The sequence below is a fragment of the Vicugna pacos genome, chromosome 14, assembly GCF_048564905.1.
Source record: "Vicugna pacos chromosome 14, VicPac4, whole genome shotgun sequence".
In the NCBI taxonomy this organism is placed as follows: domain Eukaryota; kingdom Metazoa; phylum Chordata; class Mammalia; order Artiodactyla; family Camelidae; genus Vicugna; species Vicugna pacos.
The window spans coordinates 9,868,528-9,885,894 of NC_133000.1; the positions used below are offsets into that span (position 1 = coordinate 9,868,528).

Here is a 17,367-nt window from a genome sequence, read left to right on the forward strand (position 1 = left end):
TTAAAACACTTGAACGTATTACACGCCATTTTTGGGTTGGGATCAGTACCTAGGCACTTCAAAGCTTTCCAAAGTTATTATATTTAATTTTACTAAAGTACATGTTAGAGATATACACCCCATATAAGGACGTCTTGCCTCTACAAAATGTCTCCAAAAAACATAAAAAATACTACTCAATATACATATTTTTTTAACAAAATAAAAGGACTTACCTGAAAGATCTGGCAAAGTTTTGCTGAGTACATTAAAAAGAAAAATCAAAGTCCTTAATTTATTGATCGTCCCCAGGAATCACTACATTTTTCAAATCTGCTGTTAGATGGGCTGTTCTTTCTTTAAAATTTTTTTTTTACATCTGGACTTGAGACATTAACCTATTCCATATGTGCCACAGACTGCAAATAAAGACCCGACCTTGGAAAACACAATGCCAAACGTTTCCTCTAAAGTTCGAGGCAAATGATACCCTTCTCACCTCTCTACACATTCCTTGACAACAGCAAAATTTCCATCTCCTATTGTCCTTCCGACTTTATACCGCTCTGTTATTGTGGCTGGAATCTGGAAGCCTTCCTCCGACACTTCTGAAAGAATCATTAGTATGGTTTTATTGGTAGAAAAGGGAACACAGATGTTGCGCAAAGGAGACGTTTAGAAGTTGAGAAATATCCTCGAGTAGACTGGCACTGGTTCAGAACCAATGTGTCACCTTCTGTACAGCAAGGCCAGCCCCTCCATCCCTGCTGACGTTGTATAATCCACAGTTTGTACCAAGACAAATGATGAACCAAAAGGAAATGTAAAATGGATGAGGCCTGCTCCCACCTACGTAAAAGCGACTCCTGCTTTCTGCTGCAGTGGGGATTCTGAGCAGGAAGTTTTGCTTTTCATTTCATGCCAATTTGATCAACAGTGTTTACTGAATACCCCTGGTGTACAGAGAAACGACATTCCTAGGTCTGGAGGAAAATGCCGTTCGTAAGGGACTCTGGGCCGCTTGACATTCAACAAGCATGAAAAATGCCTGCTGTTTGGACACTTAGCTTTACTACATCCTGAAATCGAGATCTCCGTAAAATTCCTCATGAACTAAGCAGTGATTGCTCCCCCTCCCCAATATCAATGAGCAGATTTTAGACAAGTGTTCCCACAAGCAACCTGCGTAGCAGATGTTGAGTTAAAATTGCAATATCTATTATGTCTGTGAACAGAACAGTTTTGTAGTTTCAATTATGTTAGTGCCACTAACACAACGCATTTTCCCCCCTTAAAATGCATTTTGAAATATTTTACAAATGCCTAATAATGCTTTAAATATCTTAGGCCGTAAAACTAAATAAGCCACACTTAGGGGCACATAAATATCGTGGATAACCTTTAACATCTTAGGGGTATAAAAAGCTCTTTATAGCTGGGCTCTAAAATTTACATGCTTTAAAGTTATAAATCCTGGCTCTCCCTCAGGCAACCTGAATACAAAATGTGATGGAAGCCTCGTGTGCTTTCTAAATGTGCTCCTTTTCTGACCTTTAATCATAAACTGAGACTAAACATTTCTTCTCAAAATAAAATTAAAACCTTAGGTGGCAAATAGGCTTTCTTGGCGATTTTTGTATTCTTGTTTAGTTTAGTCTGCATGGTTGGGGAACAGGAAGTGGAAACTCACAATCATCAGACATCTGCTTTGGGACCCTTACTTACGCTGCTTGTGTGATCATTTCCAATCTGCACCACTCTGGATCCTAGAGTGGGTGAAATTTCTGGACAGCATTGTACAGATGCAGGACGTTCGCTGCTGCCACAGTTGTCCCTGGCATTTGTGCAGCCTCTTCACCTCTTTATAGGTGACGTTTGACGCTTAACTCACTAGAAGTTATCTCAGTGGTCTCAAGAATAAAGTGAGAGCTGGAACCTAGCCTCCCTAAGCCCGTCGTCTCACCCCAAAGAAGCCACAATTCTGCCTCCGTTTGAAGGATTCAGCCTGGGGATTTTTGTCTAGTCCACGGTTATTACCAGAGACGGTTGGAGAAGTTTCAAATCCACTGTAAAGCACCCGAATTTACAAAACATCTCTCAGATGACATGGTCTTAAGGCTCTTTTCTACACGGATAATAAAAGTAACCATCCTTGGCTGTTGGAGGCAAGCCTGACTTTGGATGGGAAATGGAAGGAGGTGCTTCCGACCCTTCCTTCCAGTGGGCGCCCAGCTGGAGCACATGGCATGGGACTTCCCCTGACTATTGAGAAAACGTAGCTTTTAGGCTTTTGCCTAAGAAGACTTAGCCAAAGGCTTAGTCAAGGCCCATTTCATTTCATTAGGTAAATAAAATACATTGGGACAAAAGAGACCTCCGAGTGGCTGAATCTCATACTTCTGGAAATACCAAAAAAGGCTGATATTGCATGGTAGTCAGAAAATAATCCCTGGGTAAGTCACATATCTCACGTGACATAATAAAAGTGCCTCCCCCAAATGGCACTCTTTGGGAAAATTTAATCATATGATTTAAAACAAATGAGGGGTGCTGATCCTTTAACAGTGGCTTGATCATATTGGTTTTTACTTTAGTTTCTAAATACTTTCCTGTAATTGATTTGAGCCTGATAAAAAACCCCCGGCGAGTCCTGTATCACAATCTCCATTTCATAGAAGAGGCTTATCCAAAACAAACCGGTAGTTGTTAGCAAAAAAAAAAAGTTGATTCTGGAATCCAGGTCATCTGACCACTTTCTAAAATGAATTAGCTTAAGGTACAAAGAATATTTTTGCAGTTGCCATCGATTCTTTTTGTAAAGCCAGACTTTCACATACTGACTTCACTTAGGTTAGAGTGTCTCTGCAGGGCTGTTACAGTCAATCACGAGAGAAAATATTCTTAATGTTCTAAATGTGAACAGAATTTGGGACAAAGGAAACAATTACCCCCTTGTATTTGAAAAGTGGGCAGCAGCTGGCCTTCTTAGAATGCTTATGCCCTCAGAGGGTGGGGAACATCTCCACATGAGGCTAACATCCTCTTCCTGCCCCCAGTACATACTGGTCCCTGGTGGGAGCCACGTTCAGTCCTACCCCCTTGCTATAACCCTTCGGAGCTGCTTCAGGCTCAGTCTGCTGGGGAAGTAAGTACAGCTCCCCGGTGTAAGTGTAGCCAACCCATCCTCTGCCCAGTACAAGCACAACCTGCTCCTCAGACAGCAGGTCCCAAGCTCACCACCTTCTCCAGGTCCGTCATTCTCATCCATCGAGCTGCAGACTTTGGTGGACGCGAGTGAAGTGGAGGAGCCACCATGCTGGGAGCTCTGTGGGGGAAGAGGAACAGAGGATAAAGATCGTCGGTCCGAGCGCCCGAGTCTCGAGGTACTGGGCCAGGCCCAGAATCTCGGGAGATTACTGCACCCACCACCAGGGAAGGGTTGGGCTTAACCCTCAGAAAGGGACACTCTCACACGATTCAGTCAAGGCTAGCTCCCCCCTCCCCCCTATTAACCAACAATAGATGGTGCTAGCTGTGTCTGGCTAATCACTCTCGACTTGGACGTTCCATGACTTTTCATTTCTTATTTTCAAAACCAGCATCCTTTGGCCCGCTGTTTAGGTTGGGCAGATTTTAGGTACCTCACCTCACTCCTCCACAGTCTATCTGCAAATAGGTTTCAGGTAAGGTGTCATTCTGATCTCTCTTTTTTGTTTTTTTTTCCTATTCTTACCATAGAAAAAATTTTTCTTCCTTTTTCTATGGAATATCCTTTAAAAAACATTCAGCTTTGCCACATCCTTGGAGAAAGGTTAAAGAGTGGGTTTGTTAATTCCACTTTGAGATAAAGAAATAAGCACTCAGCAAGTCATCGACATGTTAAATATTACAGAACAACCAATATTTCCTTATGATTACCTTTATTCCTGAGGCAAAGACAGGACTGAACACCTAAGTTTTGTGAATCCTTTGTAATTTTGGTGTATTTGGACCCAAGACCCACGAGAGCAAACCAGGTAACGACCGTATTACAAAGCTCACGGGATGAAACGATACCAAACATTTAACACTGTGATCAGCCACGAGGCAGTATCTTTAACAATGAACATTTCCATCTCTGCATCGATGCCCTGAGAAAACAATTTGGACATTTCAGTGCTATTTCTAAACAGTGAACACAGCTTGTCCTAAAAGATCGTCCTTCTGTTTCCCTGGGTTTATCCACTTGGTTGGCCTGATGGGAGCCAGGAGGCGGTGAGGGGGCGGCCCTGGCTCGTGGTGCCGGCTGTCTGTGGAGCAGAGAGAAGGGAGAGAGCATCTGTAGTTGAATTAATAATGAAGAGGAGGCGAGAAGCAAAGTTGACCTAGTTTTCCTCTGCTTACCTGTCTCCTTTCAACCTCCTCCCATTCCATCCAGCCTTAACTGTGCACAAAGTTGGAGGGGAGAGAAGTTTGCCATACTTTCATTGTGCCCAACAGTATCTTGCATAGGAAATTCAAAGGTTTTAGTTCTCACCCAAAGGATGAAGATAGTTGGTCAATTGCTACTTAAGTCATTGCAGGGCCGTTTCAGAACAACGTGCTAAGAAGAGCACGCACCACTGGACGAGTTCATCAAAGCTGACACAATCAGGATCAAAGCTAAATTCACGGCAGCGACGCATCTGGAAGTTTCGGGGTTACCCTAGTACACCACACCCCTGAAGGTCACCTAGTTTGTGTGGGGTGCCCTTTATCTTCCAGTTCCTAGGAACCCCCCATCAATCACCCTCGTGACTGGAGCTGTTTCCCATCCTCTCTCATTCAGCCTCCCTTTGTGACCAGCAGCACACACTTGTCCTATGTCAGGCCAGAGAGAGCGATTCAGATTGTGACCTTGACACAGACTTTTCCTTGGTGTGACACTAACTGTATAGTCATAACCAACCCTGTCGAAGGTACTGTAAAAGCATGAGCCTCTAAGCAGAGTGCTCTGCTGACTTTTATGGATGCTTGTTTGCGAAAATCTCGTACTTATGATATTGGAATACGAGGCTGAGACAAGGCAGATTTACAATGTCCAGGTCAGGAGAAAAGAAACACTGACACTATTACATTTGAGGGGCAGGTGTATGTTTTCTCCCAGAACAGGGAGATCTTTTATTCCCTGTATCGTTGCTTTTGCTGTAGACGTAATGCTGTTCCAAGCAGAAAGGCCGTAAGAAAATGTCTAAAACGTAGACCTTCTCTTTTGGGCTTTCCAGCCCTTGAATTTCTTCCAGCAGCGCCACAAATGGTGTTTAATAATGTAGACACATTGTGGTCTGGGATGGCAGGTGCTGTCTTGTCATATGGTGTTTCAGATTTTAGAATACAAAGACACATTCCTTCAGAGTCAAGCACGCAAATTAACAGACTAGAAGCGTGTTTCCCAGCAAAGATGTCCACAACTTATGTACTCCATTCCAAAATCGTGTTCTTTTAATAAAAACATCAGATACTCAATACAGAACTCTGACCCAGATGATATGAAAACATCTTTTAAGCTGTAATGTTTTATAAACTTGCTGGTATTATTCACTAAACTGCCTTATCAACTAATGAATTGCATTTTCAATGTGAGTTGCATTTACAATACCAAACGTCTGATGCCCTGAATGCTTGCCACAGTGCCAGCTGTGTTTTCTCTGCCTTATGAACAAAACCCCCTCCTGATTTTTAGGCTCTGGCAAAAAAGAAAAAAAGAAAAAAAAGTGGGGTTAACACAAGTCTGCTTATGTTTAAAATTGCTTATTTTCAACTTTAGGTTTGAGAGTGTACTTCAAGTCATATCAAATTCCATGCTGTCTGATGGCACCAGAAAGAAGAACATTTAATTTCAAATAGGGAATTCTGAAATGAAAAGTTATCATTTTATTTCTTATGCCCAAATACAGCAAAATAAATGTATTAAATTTCCAATGGTGTTATCTCTTCTTTCTCCCAAAGAAGTAAGATAGTTAACATTAGACACTTATCCAAGACAATGACCATTCATGGATTCAAAGAATTTCAGGGACTGAAATGGACCTCACAGATTATCTGTTCTACCCTACTTCCAAAGAGACCTACAGAGACCAAATTCCCACTACAAAAATCCCAGCCCAGTGGTCAAATGGCCTCTGTCCAAAGACCTCCAGTACTAAACTCATTACTTCCTGAGACGGCCTCCTAACTGTTAATGAGGCAAAGAAAATTCTTCCTTGGGTTAATGTCCGAATGATGTCCCTCTACGTTTTCTAGTTTTCGTTCTTAGTTCTCATCTCTGAAGCCACCTAGCACAGGTCTAATTCATTTCCCAGTGCAACGATGCTGTAGATATTTGGAAATAGCTACTGGGCTTTTTCTGTGTCTTCTCTTTTTCAATGTCAATATTCCCAGTGTCTTTGGTCATAAGACAGAGTTCCATGACCCCTGACCTTCCAGGTGTCAGTATCTCTGATTAATGCTGGTGCTCAAAACACATGCAATATTCTAGGTGTACCCTGACCAGCACAGAACAGAGCGTTCTTCCTTGTGAATTGAATGTTAATGCACTTTGAGATCATACTGATTTACCAGTAACAACATAACTTTTAAGCCTACACTAAGTTCACACTGTGTCAGATCTCCCTATCCTATATCTGAAAGGCTGGTGTTTTGGATCAAGTCTAAGACTTCTCATTTATTCATAGTAATGTCACATTTATTACATTCATATCCTGCCAGCCTGTCATTTTTTTGGATTCTGATTCAGTCACCTAACATTTTTGCTCTCTCCCAGCTGAAGTCATTCATTAATCACCATCGCCCTTTGTGTACACTCGTTGCTAACCCTAAACATACTGCCTTAGTGTGGGAACATTTTGATTATTGCCCATAGGTTCAATTAAAGGATTGTAAAAATAGTAAAGGGAAAACATGCAGGTTCTTGTTCTTTAGAATTAATCCAGTGAAGTGGATCAGCCTTTATTTGTGACCTACAGAAGCTGAAAAGCCTACTTATATTTTTTCATGCTTATAAATGAAATCAATTTACTTATATGGTTTTTCTGAGAAGATAAACCATTTTATAGCATGTATGGTGATAAGATTTTGTGTTGCTTCTGTCAGTTTGCTAATTGTAAGGCATATGAGTGTACAGTGCAAAACATAGTTATTTTCAAATTTAATGCAAATAGCTGCGCTAAGAGGTCTTGTGACATTTGAAATGTCATCACCTCCAAGCAGATTTAATGGGAACCAGGTGGACAGGTTGCTGGCACCTGGATGCTTTTACGGCACACCTTCATAAAAGCACTGCCCGAAGTAAGAACACACCCTAAGTGTAGCTATTTAGCTTGGGATCACATAACAGATGGAGAACATATCACACTTTTTGAAGTAAGTGAGAAAACTGACATAACAGCTCTAACCACATTTTACCAAGATGTATCGACCATGTAGGAAAAAACAGTCTGTTTCAAATATAAGTGGTATGACCTACTCCTGTCATTTGTATTAATGGTGTCACTCAGCTGGGGTCCACACTGAATAAAGATCACAAAAATATCCAATCAACCCAACTGATTTAATCAAGGTAGAAAAATCTCACCAGGTAACTCTTGCTTTGTCTGGATAACTGTATTATTTCCGCTTCACATTTTGCCTTGGTATACAGTTATTACTGTGTTAAGATTTATTTGGAAAATGACAAACAGAGAATTTAGAAATCAACTGATCAATTTTATAAAGGAAACACAACCAACAGATACTTAACAAACTCAAACAGTTGTCTCGGTGATCCTGACTTGAGATCTACAGAGTCTCTAAAGATGACCTCATATAACAAAATTAAATCATAATCTTGGTGTAGACAGCTTGAAATCCAAGGGACTCTATGTGTATATAGAAAAACCATACATTTATTTACTTTCCAAGTGGGTACGGACTAATAAGATGATGACATCAATCTGTAATAAGTAATAAGGCTCCATTTTTTGAGACAAGGCACAAGTTTTCCCAAATTTTCCAAATTTCTTTGTCTGCATTCTCCATAGCATGTTCAACCTAGCGTTTATGGTGTAGGCAGTCATGTGCATAACTCAGCATGAATACTGAAAAATGCAAACGTTATCATAAAGATCTGGTCAAAGTTTTTAAAAGACTGTAGAACTGTTATTCATGAAATTGGGTTTACTTAGAGGAAGGGAAAATGAAAATGGAAATGTTGGCATTAAATCTGTTAGCGAAGCCATGGGAGCCAAGATTTCAAAAATAAACGTGTTTGGTTACAACTCTGTTGTATCAGGCAGTCTGCTCACTTAAGGCCAGGACCTATAAATTCAGAATCTGAGCCATTTGTCTTGGTGGGCACCAGGTCTCCTCTTACGAGTTTCTCTTCATGAATGAAATCACAGTTTGGAAGGGGACCAGGAAAGTGTCTAGTTTAGCTCCTCTCAATAAAGTAATTCCCCCCATGACTTATTCCTCAATTCTGATTCCCAATCCGTGATAAAGGGAGCTTACCACTCTTTCAGGCATCTGCTCCATTTTATTTTAAACTCTAGCATATGAAAAAAGTATAAGCACAATTTGGAATTTTATAAATTTGTAAACATACTTTCCAGTCGTACCATTATTGCCTTAAGCACTGATTACATTTAGGTTATCATGGAAATAATACAGAGGACCCATTAAAGCAAACTACAATTTTAAGGTAAGAATGAACCTCATAAAAATGTTAGATTTAAAACCAGAGCTTTAGACTTCTATGATAATTTGAATGTAAAAATACTTTTTTCTAACTAGGCCAGTAGAATTTTCTATTCTCCCTTATACTAAACTACGAATGAAATAGATTGTGGATTTTTGTTCTATATTAAAGTTGGGTAATCAAGTATTTTATTATATACTTGTTTATTTTATACATTTATTTATTGAGTGCTTTTAAAATAACTTTCAATCATGCACATACCTATTTACATGCACATTTTTCCCCCCTGCAAATTAGATGACCTTGGGGAAAATGTTCTTCATACCTAGGAGAAAGTTCGTATGTTTAAAGTTTCTTTGCTTCAACCAATTGCCAATTCATTTGAAATATCCACCCTTAAGACAATCCTGAGAGGAAAGTGTATTAATGATTTTAATATAACCTAGTAAAACAGAATTCTTCATCAGAGAGTCGTATTTCATTGTTATTGTTGGTATTTTATACCTTAGATGTCTTTTGCAGTATCTCAAGGATCCCTTGTTTGTGCAAATCACATCACAAGAACACCACAAATGTGATTTATGAAGGTAGCCCTTACCCCACACAGTCATTTCAGTTTTAACATCTACCGATCAAGTTTTCTGAAAGAAACCCACTGAACAGCATTAAGTTGTTTTTCCTGTTTATTGTATAGTTATTCTAAGGTGGTAAGTGTCACAAAGTTAACTTTGAGCGGAATAACACGGTCCAGTGTGAAACACAAGGTACAGCGTTTTACAGTGAAACCAACAGCACACAACGATGGAACTTTCAAAACTGGGTAGTTCAATGAAACGTTTCCTCATTTCGCCCTATAACACTCTGCTGCTGGCCTCAATTGATGGATTTTTAAAGCATGTTGCTGTTTAAAACAGTTTAACACCAAATGTTCCTTTTAAGAGAATACACATCCAAGCAATTCAAACTGTAAACAGGAAATACGTCAACCTCTTTGTGAAAACTGTGTCCAAACCTATAGCATTCATGGCGTATTTTTAAGTAAAATGTCCTAGAACAAATAAACTCAATTCCTTGCTTGTTGATGAATATAAACTAAAAAAACAAAAACAAGAAAAACCACTGAGAAAAAAAATCACAAGAAGATTCACTTTCATAGTTCTTTGCCTGTGACCTTTCAGATACCTACTACCCTGGCTTCAAAAACATTTTGTGGCCATATATAATACAAACATCCATGTATTACATGCATCATTTATACTATCTTGGAATTTATCCATCATCTTTACTAAAATGAACTACATTTTAAAGACACTATATATCATGCTCTCTGAAAAATTATGGCTAGGCCTCAGATTTCCTATCTTTTCCACATGCATTACAGGCACAATATTACAAATATCTTTCAGCTGACAGTATAACAAGCTGCAACAAGCAATTGGTGTGCTGAATTCAATACAGCTCTAATTTTCACACTATACTTCTGTGGGATACAGTTGTCACTAACATGCACAATCAGGGATGCTAGCTAGCAAGGCTAATGCAGATACGCACAAGTAGGCAAATGCAGACATGTATAGCATCTTCATTCAATTAACATTTGTGTATATATACCTGCATATACTTATATGGGTATATAATCACACAGACAGCAAGTATAGTAAGGTTACCACTGAAAATACATCAATACTTTAGAACAGAGTTTTGAAGAACACACAAAACTGCCTTACAGGTTATCTGGCTTTGTTATTAAACTTACTTCACATCAAATACAGTTTGGATTCTCCTCTATTTATATTTCAATATAATACTCAACTCCTCACAACTCTATAAACCAATACTGCCTTTTTCAGCGAATACTGACTGATAATCACTACATGTCACACACATTAGAGAAACATCATCGATAGTACATAATCATTTTAATAACTGAATATCAAGACATAACAATATAAGCATTCAGGTAAGCTTATATTTAATAGTTAACAATATTAAATTTATCTGAATTTGAAAATGTTTTGTTAATCTGTTTATCCAGATTTTTCAAAATAATTTAGTACATCTGACTATTTGGAACCATTCTGCCATACTAGTTTAGCAAAGTACCTTTGAACTTAAACATGCCCCAATTAATATGTCACAAGTAACGATTTATGACATGAAAGGTTTTACATAAAATTCCACAAGAGCCAGTAACTTATAAGGCTGTGTCACAAATACCATACTTTACTATGTATGGTCTATAAACACACACAAATACACAATACACAAATACACAAGTAACCACACCCATATATACAGTAAGCCCTGCAGGTTTACATAAACACCTACACACCTGGGTAGGTACATGGCCGCATGTGAAAGATTTAGTAGTCCAATGGCTAAAATACATGGAATTATTTTTCAAGAATATTATTCTACATATTCATTCATTTGTATTAAGAAATGTGGCTTTAGACTTCACTGTTTTTCAATGAAAAAACAAAAACAAAAACAAAAAGCCAAAACCCAATCACATAAAGACTTGCAGTGGATGCAACCAAACATACCCCTGCTGGTTAACACAGGGAACACATACTTATGGTACATAAATGTTGGTTCAAAATGTTTTTAGAAGATATTTGAGTTTTTCATATTTAGACGAGCCAATATAAGGACACAGGGAGGTGTATAGATGGGTGGACCTGTCACTTCTTCAAAACCTATGATAGTATGAAAACCTTGTGCATTCCCGACCCCCTCACCCCCACTTAATTGACTAAACAAGACAAAGAAGAAACAAACCAACTGATTTCCAGAGCTAGTCTTTTGAGTTCACACTGAAGTTTAGACTTGATATACCATTAGGTTTGGCATTTCTAAAATGCTGAAGGCAGGGAAATACTTATTATATCTTTCTCTATGATGTCTAAGGGGAAAAAAAAGTAAGTGCAAATGAAAAAAAGTATCAAACTTTTACCTAGAGTGCAATGTCTTCACAGAACACTTAAGGTTTAGCTTAAGGACAAAAATGCATTGCTTTTACTAGAGGTCTCTTCTACCTAGTAGAACAATTAAAAATTTTAGTGTCTAATTTAAAAAAAAAATTCTAGACGTTAAGTAAGTCTTAAGTGCCTACAAATCATCAGTTCGGCTCCACCAACGGACTGAAAACTTCTGGTTTGTCGCTATGGATTTTTTAAAATTTCTGCTTTAGTAAAATGGAATTATGCTTGCGTAGAAAGAGATCTCAAAGTCTATAAATGGTGTGCTGTTTCAATCTCTGAGGGATTTTAGTTTCTAAAAGTAAATGATATATATTGCCCCTGAACAGTCCTTTAATAAAAGTCATATGTTCAAAAGATTAAATGCTGTGGAATAGCATTTCCCTTGGAACTGCTTGAATGGAAAGTTGGCCATGATATCTATTGGCAATTAGTACAAGTCCAGTTTCTTTTTGCCATGTCTAAACAAAGCCCTGGGCTTCCTAGCAGTTGGTGATATCTGCCACTTATCCAGAACAAACAGCATTTATTGGACCCTTCGAAGCAGTAGTTGTCCGTAAGATTGACAGTTCAGGGAAGTTAAAATTATTGGAATTTATTTTTGTTCTGGACCATCTGACGCCACCAGACTTAAGTTAACTGTTCCACTGCTTTCTTTGCATTTCTGACAGTTCAGTCAAATACATACTAATCTTTTATGGACTCAACTGTATTAAGTAATGCATTTTACAAAGACATAACTAGAACAGACACCAGCATAGGCAACCTCACAGATGTTTACTGTTTCAGCTAAAACAAAGCAGCCTTTTGATCTCAGCAGGAGTCTGCTCATTTCTATTGGAAACAGTTTTAAAACCTGAAGTCTGGAACAGGTATTATTATGAACTGTTCTTTCAAGATGGAATGGTTCAGTTTGTGGTTCTCGAATAACCTGCCAGAGAAGTGTCTTTCTCTCCAACAGACAGGATAATGAGGCACTAATTATTATAAGGCTAAGTTTTCAAATGCTGTTAGGTTGCCTGGACTTTTTTTTTCCCCTTCTTTCTCTTATGGTTGGAATATTTTATTCACTTGGAAAGTGAGATAGTAACATATATAACTATAAACCAGATGGTAAAATTTGATAGTTGAGCAATTTATCAAGGAGATAAATTGATAACGTTTAAAACAGTATATGACAACTGAATTTCTCGCCATCTTGAATCGAACATTTTGTTTTTAAAATCAGTTTTCAAGTAAAATTTGAAAAAAACCCAAGTGAAAGCCTCCAAATGGCAGCATACATTTTTAATTTATCACCTACCGAGATATGTCAAGCCTGTAAAATATCAAAACCATGCTACACAAGTCTTAAATTGTTAGTGTTTGAACTAGTAAAACTAAATGATCACTAGGGTACGGCTTAAATACAACAGACCATACACATGAAATTAATTTTTAACATTCAGATTTAAAAATAACTATTTTATGTTTAGGCAAAGCTGACTATGATTCCTTAAACAGAGGACTAGAAAAGCAGAATTAGTAGGTTAATGTTTAACAATGTGTTATAATCATAGACCTACTTGGCTGAACACAAAAGTAGTTTTGCATATCAAAATTTCCAAAACACCAGCAAGATCCAGGATTTATCAGCATGGAGATTTGGATATTTTTGGCCAGATTTATGTAGCACCATTGAAAAGAATTTTGCTTTTCAAATTGATTTTTTGGAAGAACTCCAGACACAATTTTTTTAGGTCTGTGTGTTAAAAAAAGTTTCCTAGCTTCAGCCTTTGCACATTTCAAAAATCACATACATGGCTGTAGGGAGGAATTATATAATTTATAACAATGTCATTGAATAAGTTCTTCATGTTAGTATACAGTTTAAGCTATACTTTTGCTGTTTCCAATCAAAGATAAGTTTAAAAAGTGAAATTTACTTGACAACAAAAACAAGGAAAGTTCCTGATGCCTGATGTGAGCATCTTCATGAGATGTGTCTTTGATGTGAGCTTTTCCTCACCTACGTTACACACAAAATGATAAACCGCTCTGAATACTGTCTAGGAAGAAAAAGAACACTACTTGAATATTTTAATTATTTTGCAATAAAAGTACTTTAAAAATCAACAATCCAAATTTTATAAAGAATATAACTTTGAGGGAAAAAAATGTCTGCTAATGCCATTTTAATCTGCTTGACCAGAAAATGTGTACAGAATTGTACAGAAAAATTCTGTCTACATGTCTACTTATGATTAACACGGAAACCTCATCTACAGAAATTATGACTCTGCATTGATACATTCAGAGTATGAATAACTACAGAGCTAACACATCATTCGTGTGTCCTGATACTCAAGGCTGGGCCCATATATGAAATTCATCTAGAACCAGGCCTAGCACAAAATTTTTAGCAATTGAGGGAGTCTGTGTTCAAGGTCCTGCAATCAAACCAACGTAGGAGATATTAAAAAAAAAATCTCCTTCAAGGATTAACACTATGAATATAAAATGTCTGGATATTTACTTTTATATGATTTGGGCTTCATAATTGTAAGGTATGCAAAACTCTTTTGTGCATTTTGCCGTTAGACTTTTGCTTAGGAGACACGAAACCTTCACCCAACCACAAACCATATACATTGCTCCATTGTCTCTTTTACACTGAGTCTCCTACTGAATCCAAGTCCTCCGAAGAGAGGGGGCGATACAGGTCCTGCAAGATGAAGGGCGGTACAGACTCGTTTACTTGGTTTCTTAGGTGCCCTGAGGCGCTCTCAGGAGTGGAGCAACACTGAACGGCATCCTTGGTCTCTAATGTCATTAGACCTTTTAGAGTCACCAAGTTTGGATAAGAGGAAAGGTAATCATTGAGAAACCATCTAAGTAGATAAACATGATGCTTATTTTGCCTTACTGGCTTGATCTGCTCATGAGCTTTTGCTCTGTGTCCAATTGTCTTACAGCCCCTGAGGTCTGTCAGTGTCACCTCTGCTACTATGTGCCGAGGCAGTTCTTTCCTGAACATTTCCTTCCCATTCGGGGTAGAAGAGGAACATGCTGACCTCACACAATAATTTATTAGGAGCCCCAGCTGGCATTCAGCAAATTCTGGTCCCAGAGCAGCAACTCAAGGGTTGCATTTGCACACCGCATACACCCAATAAACATTGCCTTTTCGAAATTGTATGTTTGGAAGACAGAAAGAATGTGAACCTGACCTCCCTGCTCCCTTTCCAATGCTCTTTCCGACTCCCCAACCGCCCACCCATCATCTCCCCTCTTCTTCCCTCCGCCCCTTTCTGCTACGAGATCTCTCTGTTGGTAGCCAGGCAACCAGCTCAGATCTGCCAAGAGAGTCTAGAATCTCAGCTTCTTTTCTATGTTGAACCACCCACTCCTCACATCATCTGACTGATCAGATAATCTACAAAAGTCAGGGATGTGGGAGTATAATGGGGAGCTTCATTCAACCTACACAACACGTTTCTTCCTGACGTATTAAGAAATGGGACCCCAAAAAGTTCATGGGTGGAAAAGATCCTCCAGGATCTGCTTCTGTGACCAAACGCTTCTATAGACAGCAATTTCAATGACAGTGTTTTGGGAAAAATAAGGGGGTTGCTTTGTACACTGCCACCAGTAATTTCATGATAAAAAATATCTGGCAAGCAGACACTATATGACTATTCTAAAATACCCAAGGGGGTAACATAAAAATATGATTTTAATGGAAGAAAAAAAAGGTGATTAACCATCATGATTAATATAAATAAAAAATACAGATTTTCTTACTTGTGAAGAAAGGGGTCAAATGTCTCAATACTCCGTTAAAAAAACAACAAAACCAACTTGTATTCCTGTGTTTCAAAATGATGTACGAAGTGTGAGAATGCATGTGTGTGTGTGAGAGAGTGTGTGTGGTGGGGGCAGGCAGCCAACTCATTTTCCTGGCCGTGTTGCTATGCAACACAGGAGGAAAAATAGAAGTAGCTACTGTTTTCCAATTTGCAATAAAAAGAGTTAATTTATTCTTTGAAGTGTCTTCTTTTAGCATTCGCCATCTTTCACTTATTTCAGTATTTCCTGCATAGGAGTATAGCCAACCATTTGAGAAGAATATTAACCAAATCTGAAACAGGATCAGTTTTCAGGGATATTCTAGGCTCATTTTAACCAGGAGGGATTATTTGATGCAGTTGCCGCCACACCAAGATGAAAGCTCCTCTCACTAAAGCAGCTGGGAATGTTTCTACGCCTTGACATGGTACACGGATGGAGGATGTGCATTTATGGCCTCAATTCAAAAGCTTGGAAACCTAACCGTCTCTGAATTATCCTGTGCTCTGCTCACAACATGTGCTTAATAAATGCTTTCAGATGATAATAAACCTTTTGTCTCCTTAAAACACACGGGATTGTTTTTCCCTCTCACGTGCGGTGCTTGCACTGGTAGTTTAAATAAAGACAAAATAAAGACTGTGAGAGAACCATTCCGTGTAATCATTCTCCAAGCCCTGGTGATGTTAATTATATAAGCCACTGGCCACACAGCTGCTGGGACCTGGATGGAAATGTTCTGCCTCAGTTGGACAAAGCCACAGTGAAGCAGAGAATACAGAGGGCAGAAGAAGTAAATTCTAGCCTCATTCTGCCAACAAAAGGGCAGTTGAGCCCAGTGCTTTCTATCCCAAGATGGACGTGTCCACTGTCAGCAAGCCGGGGGAAGCTCAGGTCGGTGGCAGAGAGTCTCGTTCACTCTAATCTCACCTCAACAACTAAGCAGCAGCTAATCCCGAACCCAATTTAATCAGCCCAAAGGACGAAGAGGGATTTCTACGCCAGGTGTACTCTCCAAAGCATACACTTCAAAAAAGAGAATGTCCTATGCAAGAGGACCCTCTCTGTCCTACTTCTAACGGCTGCACCTATAGATGGAGGTCTCGCTGGGTAACATTTACAAGAAATCAAGTCACCCCACTACCCCTTCCTCCACTCGAGGACAGACATTTAAAAGATTAAATTAATCTGGCCAATTCTTCTTTTAACAGGTACTTATTTATGTATTACATATATATTTTATATTTTTAACATATATCTATCTTAATATGTATATGTACATTTGGGGTGTAATTCATTTATTTCTTTAATGGAGGTACTGGGGATTGAACCCAGGACCTCGTGCATGCTGGGCACGCACTCCACCACTGAGCTACACCCTCCCCCACTGGCCAGTTCTTCTTTTAATAGTTCCCCAGTGACCCCTGCACTTTAGACTGTGGCCAAGAAGAAACCACAGTGAGAACACTCAGCTGGAACTGGAAGAGAATGACTGGGTTTTTCTATCTGGAAAGAGCCTTTTTTTTTTTCTTTTGGTTTGGTTTGGTTTTTCCTAAGGCTTAGAGAGGATAACAAACTTATTTAAGATAACACAGCCATTTAGTGGAGTTGCTGGTGCCAAGCTCCAGGCCGCATCCAGTAGCCTAGACAAGCTAGACTTGACACCAGGAGGCTCCGTGGAGCGAGACAGTACCACCTGGCGTTTGGTGGGCCAGGCTCCAACGGGGTCAGGGACTGACTCAGTCCCCTGCTCCCACTTTTAGAGGACGGGTGGTCATGACCTTGGCAGGAGGCTTGAAAAGAGGAGCTTCCATCTTGGATGCAGTTTTAATGTATGGAACTTCGAAGTCTCATTTTAAAGCACATGATACAAGAAACTAAATTCAG

General features: G+C 39.0%; 1 protein-coding gene across 6 annotated transcripts in view; it reads right to left on the reverse strand.

Annotated features, from left to right (window-relative positions):
- Positions 1–17,367, reverse strand: part of DCLK1 (doublecortin like kinase 1) — a 292,627-nt gene that overhangs the window by 52,708 nt on the left and 222,552 nt on the right. For 2 of the 6 annotated variants that reach the window (XM_072976126.1, XM_072976127.1), the window contains 2 exons: positions 3,220–3,304; positions 479–587 (listed from right to left, as the gene is read on the reverse strand). In XM_072976126.1, the coding sequence (XP_072832227.1) occupies positions 479–587; positions 3,220–3,304 (194 nt within the window). Of the gene's footprint in view, positions 1–215; positions 239–478; positions 588–3,216; positions 3,305–13,139; positions 14,357–17,367 lie in introns of those variants that run through there. The other 4 variants (XM_072976124.1, XM_072976125.1, XM_072976128.1 and 1 more) reach the window with 3 other exon arrangements.